Below are 12,409 nucleotides of genomic sequence, written 5' to 3' on the forward strand. Positions count from 1 at the left end.
TTTTTTTTTTTTTGAATCAGAGTCTCACTATTGTCACTCTCGGTAGAGTGCCATGGAGTCAAAGCACACTGCAACCTCCAACTCTTTTCTCTTGCCTCAGCCTCCCAAGTGGCTGGGACTAAAGGCGCCTGGCCACAACATCCGGCTGTGTTTTTGTTGCAGTCATCGCTGTTGTTTAGCTGGCCTGGGCTGGGTTCAAACCTGCCAGTCTCAGTGTATGTGGCTGGCACCATAACCAATGTGCTACAGGCGCCGAACCTGTGCTTTGAACTTTTTTCAAAAATAATTTAATGAATGATCTTTTAAAAATTTTTGCAGCACACCAAGACCCTTTTATGGCCCACCAGTATGCCATGGCACACTGGTTGAAAATCACTGTAGTAAGGAAAGGACAGTTTGCAAGATTGATTTCCTGCCAGGAGAAATGGATAGCTCTCTTCAGGTCCCCCTGGGCTGACCCAGGTCCCAGCAGGTTTACCAATTGGTGATGAAGCTTCGGGCTGATGAAGGCTAGATCAGGTGGAGACTGCATGAAGTCACATCAAACCACACCTACTAATGCAGATGGATCATATGGAAAAGCTCAGGAAGACTCCTGTCTCTATGCTTTGATAATGGGAGTTTCAGCCCACAGAGTTTACCTTTACACAAATGAGAAGTCTGGCAAGAAAATGATCCTCCCACCTGTTGTCCTGTTGATCGGCCTTCACCACTCAGTGTGTCCTTCTAAATTGTTCCCAGTTCCTCTGACTTCTCCACATGACAGATGAAGCCCTGATACTGTTTATTCCACGTGGCATGTGCATTCTGTGTTTGTAACGATGCATTATGGAATGAGATGTGTGAGTTATAGGAAGTGACAGTAGAGAATGGGAAGGAAGCCGAGCTAGCAGGTTCCAGCTGGGTAAGAGAAAGGCACTCAGAGGAAATGTGCATATGCTCTGCTCATCTCCCCTGGGGGCACAGCAGCAAATTAAGGTTTGCCTTTTCTTTCCCCTCTTATGAATATTACAGGAATCCATAGAAGAAAAGATTCAGAGGCAGGAAGATCACTGAGCCCAGAAGGTGACAAATGTACTTGCCATATGGGTGGCACACCCATGTACCTTACCTGTTTTATAGGCATTGTTCAGCCATACCACACACCTACGGGATTTGACTTGTTTATGAAGGCCATTGGGGTCTGTGTGCTGTGGGGAAAATCTTTTGACAATATCATGTGCACAGACTCCCAGTCTAAGAGAAGGTGATTGCAGTGTTACCAGAGGATGTTATATGTATTTTTTCTCTTTAACCCCGCTATGACCATTAGCTAATGTTATGGCAAGTATAGTTAGATTGCTCCTAATAATTTTATTAGTATGGTATGTTAACTAGTCTAGCTCAAAACCCACAGAATAATGCAAATATGTATATATTCCTTTGCAATGCTGGGGCATTTGTAGTGGGCATCTTACTGTCTATCTTACCAATTAAGGATGTTTTGCCAATTTTTGCATATTTATGTCAGATATTCCTATTTGCAGAATAGCAATAACCTTATTTTGTAAATTATAAAAGTAGTAAATGTTCATTATTAAAAAGTACTATAGGGACAGTATCTACCCTGGAAGAAAAGTAAAATTGCCCATAATCCCACCCCTTAGTAGTAGGTGTTTTGATTACATGCACTTTCATGCTTTTTCTGCACCATGTTTAAACGTTTGTGAAAACAGGACACATACTTTTAATTTGGTTCTTCTTTCTAACAATGCCTTTCATTCATTATTTAAGAAATCTTTTTTGAACATGGATGATCTAGAGGTGGGGAACCTGTGCTTTGGGCCCATATGTGACCTTCTAGATCGTCAGGTGCAACCTTCTGAGTGACTTCCAAATTTGACAAAGCAAATCCTTTTAGTAGAGGAATGTGTTCTGTGAAGTCTGGATGCAGTTGAGGGCCTGCACTTGGGGATCTGGAGGGTGACACGTGGCCTTGAGGACATAGGTGAGGGGGAAATATACGTTGACCATCAGTGAATCTGAATCCATATTAAAATTATCTCAGCTAATAATAGGATTCTGCTGGTAGTACTACTCTTTAAAATATGACTTCATAAACAGTGGTATGATTCTTGGCAGATATGGCTACAAAGACCAGTATAGGCCCAGAGGTCTCCCACTTGATGAATGACTATAGAGATCCTGGAGGCATCTGAGACTGTTTCCAACTCCCCTTCTGTCTCAAAGGCTGCCCAAAGCATGGTTCTGGTCCTTAAAAATGGACACCAAGCTGTTTCGGCTGTTGTTCTCAGCCATTTATGGCTGTGCAGTGATGTGTGAGGCTCGGCTTCTGTGGATTCTGGAAGCATTTCTTCTACCCTCTTTGATGGAAATTCTGCCACTCTTTGTACTCCATCCAGTAACCAGCAGGCCACCTTCCTGCCATCTGTGTGAGTCCCATACATAGCAACATGAGCTGATGTCACAGGGTTTGTTTGTTGGTGATTTCATCACACAGATTGATATTCAGTACAAAGCAAAACATAGCCTAGATAAATCACAAAATTTTAGAGTGTTAGGGTTTCTACAAATTATACCCCCACTTGATGGACAGAGTTCCTTAGGCATGAAACGGTTGAGTGCTTTTCCTAAAGTTACATCGTTAGCGGTAGAGCTGGAGCTTATAATTTCTTGCCCAATGTTTTTTTCAGAGAATCAGCTATTCCTTGAAATGTGTGGTACATTCACATAGGTCTTCAAAATAGGTCAGGGTACACCACTGCTTTGCTGAGCTTCTATTTTGTATCCAGACAAAATGTTTTCAGTCCCCATTTATGCCAATTTCTTAAACATGGAGCTTTTATTTACTTTTCTACTTTGTTAATCTGGGAGAACTCTTTAGATAGCATGCTATATGCATAGCAGAATTCAGGGATTTTTTTCAGCGGCAGTGTACTTTCCACCAGCAGGGTGATAAATGACCTCAGTCTTCAAGGTTATGATTGGAACATCTCAGTTCTTTAAAGCTAGCCCCAGTGAACTGCATCTCTCTCTCTTTTTTTCTTTGGAGACCCTGCCACCTGGGCTAGAGTTCAGTGGTATCATCATAGATCTCTGCAACCTCCAACTCCTGGGCTCAAACAATCCTCCTGCTTCAGCCTCCCAAGTAGCTGGGACTACATACTTTTACCACCATGCTTGGCTAATTTTTCTCTTTTTTTTTTTTTTTTGGTAGAAATAGGGCATTGCCATGTTACTTAAGCTGGTCTCAAATTCCTGGCCTTAAGCAATCCTCTTGCCTTGGCTTCCTAGAGTGTTAGGATTATAGGTATGAGCCACTGCACCTGGCCCACATATCTCTTTAATGTGAAGGAGTCCCATTAAATATTTGATCATGTTTATCTGGGCTTGAGACCTGCTTGGATTATTTGTCTGATAGATTCCCCTCAGATTTTATGAAATACACATTTCATGAAAGTATTAGAACCTGATTGACAAACTCTGTGGTAGAAAACTGAGAAGCTTTGTAGTATGGATTATATTTGTAAGGCCAAAAGTAAGTGATTTTTGTTAATGGACAAAGCAGTGTTGCAGCAACATATCTGAAGTTGTATGTCATAAAAAAAATATTGGTTTAGTCTTAGAGCACATTTTTTGAGGGCATAATTGTTAAGAGCCTACACTCTAGGGCCAACTGTTTAGGTTTACCCCCTAGAGAGCCAGGAATCAGAGAGGATGGCAGGCTAACGTCCTGAAGTACCACCTTAAGTTAGTATGACCTATAGCTTCCTTTTTATTTTAGGGGAAGGGGGAAGAGGAGGAGGATTGTAAGAGGTAACTGAAAACTGCAGAGATCTGTGCACCTGAGGGCCTGTGGAGGTTGTAAAACTTCTTTGCTCTTGGTCAGTTTAGCTTTGGATGAGCAGTACAGGTCATGATAAGCCTATAAATCTTTCACATAGCATTGGTACTTGCGTGAATACTCTGCTTATCTCCCTGGGAGTTAGTTTTGGAAAAGGGATGGTTATCGTCTTTTTTCTAGAGTTGAACTACCAGATTATTAATAAATTCTTCCTATAATACGCTGGCTTATGTGCAGAGCTAAGTAGACGCTTTTAACCTAAAAGATATTACTGCAGAAGGTTGGAAGTAAAATGCAACTAGTCATGGCAAGCTTCCCTTCCACTGTTGCAAAGCCATCTTTTCAGTAAATAATGATTAGGTGTCTTCCATATGCCAGACACCATCTCAAACATGGGGACTTCTGCACTAAACAATCCTTACCCTTAGAGGAGCATGTGGCTAAAGGGGAAATAAGTGGGATAAACTGATGATCACGGCTCCTAGAGAGAAGGGAACTGGGGGAGGCAAGGCCAGGATATGATGGGAGTTGGGGAGACCCCTAAACCAATCTGGGGGTTAGGAAACATCCCCCTAGTAGAGCAGGATCCTGGGCAGAATATCAAGGATGAACAAGAGTTGTTGACCTACGGGTACTGGGTACTGGGTACTAAATATTCGTGCATGGAGAGACGAAGTGTGAAGAACTTCCGGTACTATGAGCCAGGCCACCCAGATGGTCTTAGGCAGGGGTCTTCAAACTTTTTAAACAGGGGGCCAGTTCAATGTCCCACAGACCATTGGAGGGTTGGGCTGTAGCCTGGGATGAGTCGGCTGCTAAGCAGGACAGGCAGCAGCAGCAAAAACACCTGGTGGGCCGGATAAATGTTCTCAGTGGGCTGCATGTGGCCCGTGGGCCGTAGTTTGAGGACCCCTGGTTAGGGATGTGGGCCCTGGGAGAAAAGACTGGAATAGGAAGAAGATCAACAGAGAAAGGGCCTGTTCCCATGCTAAGGGATTAGAGTTGGTGTTATAAACAAATCATGCTGAGCTACTGAGGAATTTTGAGGAGGCAAGTGAGGATCAGATTTTCATTTAAAAAATATCACCCTGAAGGCGTTTGGAGAATGAAGTGAAAGTTGGACTGTGAGGCTGGGGAGGGAAAAAGTTCAGTTGTGAGACTGCTATTGTCATTAACGTAAGATAATTATGAAGGCCTGAAGTGAGGGAGAGCAGTACAAATGGAAAGGGGAATGGATTCTAAAAATGTTGAGATGAAATCAACAGGCTCACACCTGCAATCCTAGCACTCTGGGAATCTGAGGCAGGAGGAACTATTGAGCCCAGAAGTTTGAGCTACGATGATGCCACTGCACTCTAGCTCAAGAGACAGACAGAGACTCTGTCTCAAAAAAAGAAAAAAAAATCAGCAGGCCTAGAGGGCTGATTAGATGTAGGGGAAGGGTTGAGTCTGGGCTGAAGGGGAGGTTGGAAGATACTGGGTTTGAAGTACGTATGGGATATTCAGTTGCACACATCTAGAGAAATTATATATTTGAATCTAGGAAAGATCTGGCTGGATATTTGGTGATTAGCTAATGAAAGTGCTAGCTGAAGCTGAGGGCCTGAGAGCAGTACCTGTGTGAGAGGCACTGTGGACACAGGGGCAGTTAGTGGAACTCTCAAAACACCACAATTGACAGAGATGGTGGGAGAAGAGAACAGAGATAGGGCCAGAAAGGGTAGCAGGACTAGTGCCAAAGGAGGAGGCATTGGTTAGCACCAAGAATCCTGCAGAGCTCAGGGGACATAAGCATTGAAACAAGCTCAGGGACAAGAAATGACCTCCTGCTAATGGGAAAACACCCGGCTTAGTAAAGTTATTTAAAGAGGTTTGAACCGAGCATGAGTGACCATTGACCTGGGGAATCCATAAATTCAAGAAGCTTTGAGTGTGTGGTCCCAAGGCAGGTTGCATTACATTCTAAGGTAGCATTTTGGTCAGCTGCTAGCTATATCAGTTTGAGGAGGAGTGCCTGGGGACAGAGGCCAGAAATGAGGGAGGGACCCTTGCTCGAAGCAAGCTACCTGGGAAGTCTGGGAAGATCAACATCGTGATGCCAACATATGGCTTCCTCCAAAACAGACTTCAACTTTACAGCTAGCCCTTGGAATCCTGTTCTGAAGCACTGCCCACTCTTGATTGGTGAAAATGAGGCTTGGCTTAGGGGAAGGTTAGACCCTACCTGACAGCAGCTCTGAAGTTAATAATGATATAAGAATGATATACTTCATTGCTATCAGTGTGACTGTGTTGGCTTCTCTCAAAGGGAGAATTTCATGGCAAGGGGAGAGGTAGTTGCTAAGGGAAAGGATAACAAGTTTAGAATTTTTCATGACTCTACGCTTCAAAGGAAAACTTAAGTCCTTTTCATGCGCAGACAGAGCACTTGTTTGCTGCACTCTCATTGCCCAGAGAGATAAAGGATCACATTCTGAGCTGGATGCCTTGGTGGTTGTGTCCTTGGACTACCTGCTCCTTTTGTGGGTATCAGGTTACATACTCCAGGGCATGGAGTTATTAAGGAAACCCTGAAACTGGTGAAGCTGCATTTTAAAAATCTCATTTACAAGGGAAATGCTTCTGCTAACTTCTTTCCCTACATACCTTTTCCTTTGAAGTTAAAATTAATATCCTCTTGGTCTTATATCTCTCTGCTTCCTAATTCTATATTCTTCTTTCTAGTTTATTTTCTTTAAGAGTGAAGTAGAGGGCAGCGCCTGTGGCTCTGTGAGTAGGGCGCCAGCCCCATATACCGAGGGTGGTGGGCTCAAACCCAGCCCTGGCCAAATTGCAACAAAAAAATAGCTGAGCGTTGTGGTGGGTGCCAGTAGTCCCAGCTTACTCAGGAGGCTGAGGCAAGAGAATCACCTAAGCCCAGGAGTTGGAGGTTGCTGTGAGCTGTGTAATGCCACAGCACTCTACTGAGAGCAATAAAGTGAGACTCTGTCTCTACAAAAAAAAAAAAAAGAGCAAAGTAGAAATAATTTTCTGAAAAAGGTTTGTCATGTAAACCCATGGGGGAAGGTTGATGCTACGAGGGCTGGAGAAACCATCACGGTCAGGACTATGTAATCTTGGTTTTCTGCAGCCTGACAATAAGGGCACATCACATTCTGTCCTTTCTCCCTCAGAAGAGAGGCTGCTTAGTTCTCAGGTCTGAATCGTGTTCCATTCCAATCATTAAACTACTAAAATCCAAAGTTTTAATCATTGGCAATTCAGTTGGTTTGTAAGAAACTGCTGTGCAATAGACACCCAATTTCAAGGATATGAAGATAAATAAGATTTGTGCAATTATACACTTCAACTCTAGATACAAGAATTGTCTCAGATTGGTTTGGATGCCCAAAGATGATGGGATTATCCTTGATCTTAAACAGTATGTAGATGGGCTACTAGGGGGCATCTTCAGGGCATCTTCCTTCTTCTATAGCTTCTTATGCCCATTGGCTCACCTCAGTTTCTCCCATCCATTAAATCAGATTGGTAATCTTATCTGATTTCCTTCTCTGCTTCACGAGAGATGGTAGGAATCTGTATCTAAAGGATAGAGCACTTTTAATTCCCCAGAACTCAAATAAGCCTAGCTCCCCCAGATTATGTGTTGCTAACAGCAATAGGACAACTGAAAATGTTATTCCATGTCCAGGTCCGTTCCTGCTGATTGACCACCGAGGTGGGTTAGAGAAGCCTCCATCCAGAACTTAACTCCCAGGCACTCGGATCCCTCTGCTGGCTGATAGTGGAAGCACTGCAGTTGTTTTTAGAAGAATTAAGATGTTTTGAGTGATCATTTTATTTTTCTTTCCCATACTCCCTCTCTCTTTCTCTTTCCAGCTAGCCCCATAATCCTTAATACCCTTCTCTTAGTGTCTGTAATTACTATATTGAGTGCTACTTCATGGCCTGTTCCTGCCAGAAGACCACTGCCTGATAGGTGCTGGCTGAATTAATGCCTCAAAACTGGGTTACAGTAGCTGCCGTCGAAGTAGGGAAGGGATAGTAGGCCCTCCACTCATGAACCATTCATTCCTTCCTCTGACACCACAATGGTCATGATAATGGCAAATGTTTTTGCACCCTTGGAACCAAACACTTAAACACTTTACAGGCATCATATCATATAGTTCTTACTCAGCCTTGTGAGGCAGCTTCCCTGTCATTAACTCTACTTCACAGACAACAAAACTGGAGTCAGGGAGCTCGTTGACAGTGGGGCTCAGGATTGGAGTTCAGGGCCCTCTGGCACCAGGGTCAAACTGTGAACTAGACTTCAGATGCTTTGGACTTTCCAAGCCCACATCTTGGCAAAAGTTCTTTGACCTTGACCTCTGCCTGAAAGTCCCTTCCCTCCTTTATCTTTTCTTAGAAACTCTGACTTCTTCAAGAGTCAGTTCACAGGTTGCTTGGAGAAGGGGTACCCCCACCTCACCTATTTTGATTGTGTTTGCCAAGACCCTCTGAACCTTACAGGCCACTAATGGAGCACTTATTCCACTTATTGCTCATTTTTCTCTTGATTCCTTTACATTTCTGTTTCCCTAGTAGCCTGTGGCCTCCTGAAAGGCAGAGAGCCTCTCTTATCAGTCTTTATATCCTGGTCCCTACTGCCGACCTCAGAGCCCAGTTCATAGTAATAAAAATAACAGTAGTGCTTTATATTTACTGAACACCTATCTTGGGTCAGGCAGAGTGCTAAGCACTTCATGTTTCAGTTTCTCTCACTTAGCCATCGCAATAACCTGTACAAATATAGAATTATCACCCCTATTTTATAGATAACGAAGCTGAGGCTTAGAGTTTTGTAACTTGCCCGAGGTCACCCAGGAAGTGACAAGGCCAGGGCTTGACTCTACCTCTTTCTGAACTTCTTTCACATTTTATTAGCTACCATGCCCTACCTTTTTTTTTTTTTAACCTGATTAGACTATTTTCTCTTTCAGTATTGATTAAGAAGTGTGAATAGCAATATTACATTTTCTGTGCTAAAATTAGTCGTACCCGGAGCAGCACATATGGTATCTCTCCTAATTGAGGGTCTTTGAAAGAAGGGGGCCATTTAGGTAAATCAGATATTGAACTTGTTTGAAGAAAAACGTTTGAGAAATATAAATACAGAGGGTAATGCAGATATGCTCAGAATCTATTTCTTTCCCTAGCAACTCCGTATAAAATTTTGCAGCAACTTAATGAAATATTTTCTGAAATAATTGCTATGCTCATCTGGCTCATTAGTCACTTAGAAATGCCAAGTGTAAATTAAGCATTTCTGACACTGGGGGTTCACTGAGTACAGATGTAGTTATCCAGGAGAGGCAAATCCAAAACTGTTTGCTTTCAGGACCATAATTAAAACCAAAAAAAAAAAAAAAAGAGAGAGAGAGAGAGAGAAGAAAAGAAAGAAAAAGAAAAACAATCTCTGCAATTAGATTTTATGTTAAATTTAGCCACATGTTAACTGTTGAAGTATCCCAGATATACATTGATCTTTACCAACCTAACTGGTGAATCATTTACCTGTCTCTAACTTAAGGTTCAGTATTGCTTACTTCAGATTTTTAAGTTACCAATGAAATTAGCAGATGGTTTAAGGTAGCTAAGTGCTAGAGATGTATAGGTTATCATTAGTAATGTCTACATTTATAATTCTTCTGTTTCAACATAATATTTATAATATTTCATGGTATTAGAGCCTGTCTGATGATTACATTTTGGCAATACCTAGAAAACCCAGTAGCCTTTAAAGGTCACCTACTTGCCTTGTAGATATCATTATATCTTGAAAGTCATTAAGTCACTGATATCATGGATTCATATTAGGGTAGCTGACATTTCCATTTTACAAGATGTGACTTAGCCTCACTCTGTAGTTTGTAGTAGGTACAGAATCAGCATGTTAGGGCAGTTAATGATCTTGGTCCATGTCCATCACTGCACAGAAGAAAATTAGCTTTGGCGCAGCCATCTGCAGTGGCCAGCTCCCCCTACTGCCCTCGAGAACCGCGTTGCGTTAAGGCGGCCACAGTTCCTCGGTCATCTGGCTGCACTGGTGTCTCACTGTGGTTTTGTCAATCTTCCTTCTCTTTCTGCAGGTTGCACCCCCTGGTTACACCAGGCCACACAGGCGGGCAGGCGCAGCCATGACCACCGCCATCCTGGAGCGCCTGAGCACCCTGTCGGTGAGCGGGCAGCAGCTGCGCCGGCTGCCCAAGATCCTGGAGGACGGGCTGCCCAAGATGCCCTGCACGGTCCCGGAGAGCGACGTGCCGCAGCTCTTCCGCGAGCCCTACATCCACACCGGCTACCGGCCCACCGGGCACGAGTGGCGCTACTACTTCTTCAGCCTATTTCAGAAACACAACGAGGTGGTCAACGTGTGGACCCACTTGCTGGCGGCCCTGGCCGTGCTCTTGCGCTTCTGGGCCTTCGCGGAGACCGAGGCCCTGCCGTGGGCTGCCCCGCACTCCCTGCCGCTGCTGCTCTTCATCCTGTCCTCCATCACGTACCTCACCTGCAGCCTGCTGGCCCACCTGCTGCAGTCCAAGTCCGAGCTCTCCCACTACACCTTCTACTTCGTGGACTATGTCGGCGTGAGCGTGTACCAGTACGGCAGCGCCTTGGCCCACTTCTTCTACAGCTCCGACCAGGCCTGGTACGAGCGGTTCTGGCTTTTCTTCTTGCCAGCAGCTGCCTTCTGCGGCTGGTTGTCTTGTGCCGGCTGTTGCTATGCCAAGTACCGTTACCGGAGGCCTTACCCAGTCATGAGGAAGATCTGCCAAGTGGTGCCCGCAGGGCTGGCTTTCGTTCTGGACATCAGCCCTGTGGCACACCGCGTGGCTCTCTGCCACCTGGCTGGCTGCCAGGAGCAGGCAGCCTGGTACCACACCCTCCAGATCCTCTTCTTTCTGGTCAGCGCTTACTTCTTCTCCTGCCCGGTGCCTGAGAAGTACTTCCCGGGTTCCTGTGACATCGTGGGCCATGGACACCAAATCTTCCATGCGTTTCTGTCCATCTGCACGCTCTCCCAGCTGGAGGCCATCCTCCTGGACTACCAGGCGCGGCGGGAGATCTTCCTGCAGCGCCATGGGCCCCTGTCTGTCTATATGGCCTGCCTCTCTTTCTTCTTCTTGGCAACCTGCAGTGCTGCCACTGCTGCCCTCCTGAGGCACAAAGTCAAGGCCAGACTGACCAAGAAGGATTCCTGAAGCTGGCCAGTGGGGCAAGCTGTGCAGGCAGCCTGTGGTGATTGGCAGAAAACTTGATACAATAGAAGTTGACTTTTTACCTTTAAGCGTTGGCTGTTAAGTTAATATGTATTTCCAAGATATGCTATACTGCAGTATTTGAGAGCCAAAGGATTCAGGAGTTTTGTTGTTATCAATAAAGGTTTTCCTCTCCCTTTTGGAGCATAGTCCTACACAGCACAGGAAGGGAAGAGATTTTGGTTGAGATTCAAGGGACACTGAATTAAGGAGAACCATCTTTATGCCTGAAAATTTAGCAGAATTCTAACTGTGGCCTCCAGGGGCAAGTCCTAGAGGCAAATGGATAATAAAATTGGACTGGAAAATAAATAGGTGGCACCCTATTAGAATGGCCATCCTACCATGCTGGTTTGGGGGAAATGCATTGAATAAACTAACCCGAGGACCTATTTCCTTTGGATTTCGGATTGTCCAGGGAGAAAAATTCAGAATCTTCAAGATGAATTGGTGAAACTCATAGGCATAATGAATTACTCAGCTCATCTGATTCCCATCCCTCTTCTCTCATCCACTATAACAGTGACCTTTATCTCAGATGACTGTGTGCCTGGCCATTTCCTCTGAAGTGCTGTTCATGCCCATCCCGACCTTGCATGATAATATAAAGGACCAGGAAGCAGTGTAGGAAGTGCTTGGATTTGTGTGGACATTCAGGAAGCTTATTATCATATATTAACGTCAATGGTACTAGAAAGTACAGTGCCAAGAGCCACCTGGAGGCCCAGCCAACAAGGATGGATGCTGTCTGATGTCATGGGACCCTTCTATTTTATACTTGTGGACTGCAGGTTACTTGAGAGCTATAAGGGCTAGGAGATCTGGAGATTGCTCCAGGGAATCATCTCCAGATTTTACTAGTGTGTTAAAAAGTCCTTAGTAGGATGAACTGGTTCTCAGGGTCCCTCTAGAGATCTAATTATTCAAGAGGAACCCAAGATCCAGCCTCCTATACAGATGCTGCCTGATGAAGGACCTGCATAACTCTGCCCATTCAGGCAGACACTTCTGCTTCAGCTTAGAGAAGAACGCTTCAAAATAATCAAGTCCAAGACAAGCAAGCATGTGTGTTCACTGTGGAGTGGTCCCCAATGTCTCCTTTGAGTGAGAAGGTGTGACCCAGGCACCCTGTAGCAGAAGTGCTCCGGACCCTGGCAGCCAGCAGCTTCTGTGGCATAGGTGGTACTTGCAGTTGGTGTTTTCTGGCCACGCAGCCCTCTCTGAGGATTGACTTCTGCACCAATCCAGTGAAGGAGGCTGT

General features: G+C 44.7%; 1 protein-coding gene across 1 annotated transcript in view; it reads left to right on the forward strand.

The window, feature by feature from the left end:
• PAQR8 (progestin and adipoQ receptor family member 8) overlaps positions 1 to 12,366 on the forward strand; it is a 42,519-nt gene extending 30,153 nt beyond the window's left edge. Inside the window, exon 2 of the mRNA XM_003789641.3 lies at positions 9,979 to 12,366. Within this exon, the coding sequence (XP_003789689.1) occupies positions 10,027 to 11,091 (1,065 nt within the window). The 5' untranslated portion in view covers positions 9,979 to 10,026 and the 3' untranslated portion in view covers positions 11,092 to 12,366. The remainder of the gene's footprint in view (positions 1 to 9,978) is intronic.
• The last annotated feature ends 43 nt before the right edge of the window (positions 12,367 to 12,409 follow it).

Source organism: Otolemur garnettii, unplaced genomic scaffold, assembly GCF_000181295.1.
Source record: "Otolemur garnettii isolate 467f Iridium unplaced genomic scaffold, OtoGar3 scaffold00035, whole genome shotgun sequence".
In the NCBI taxonomy this organism is placed as follows: Eukaryota; Metazoa; Chordata; class Mammalia; order Primates; family Galagidae; genus Otolemur; species Otolemur garnettii.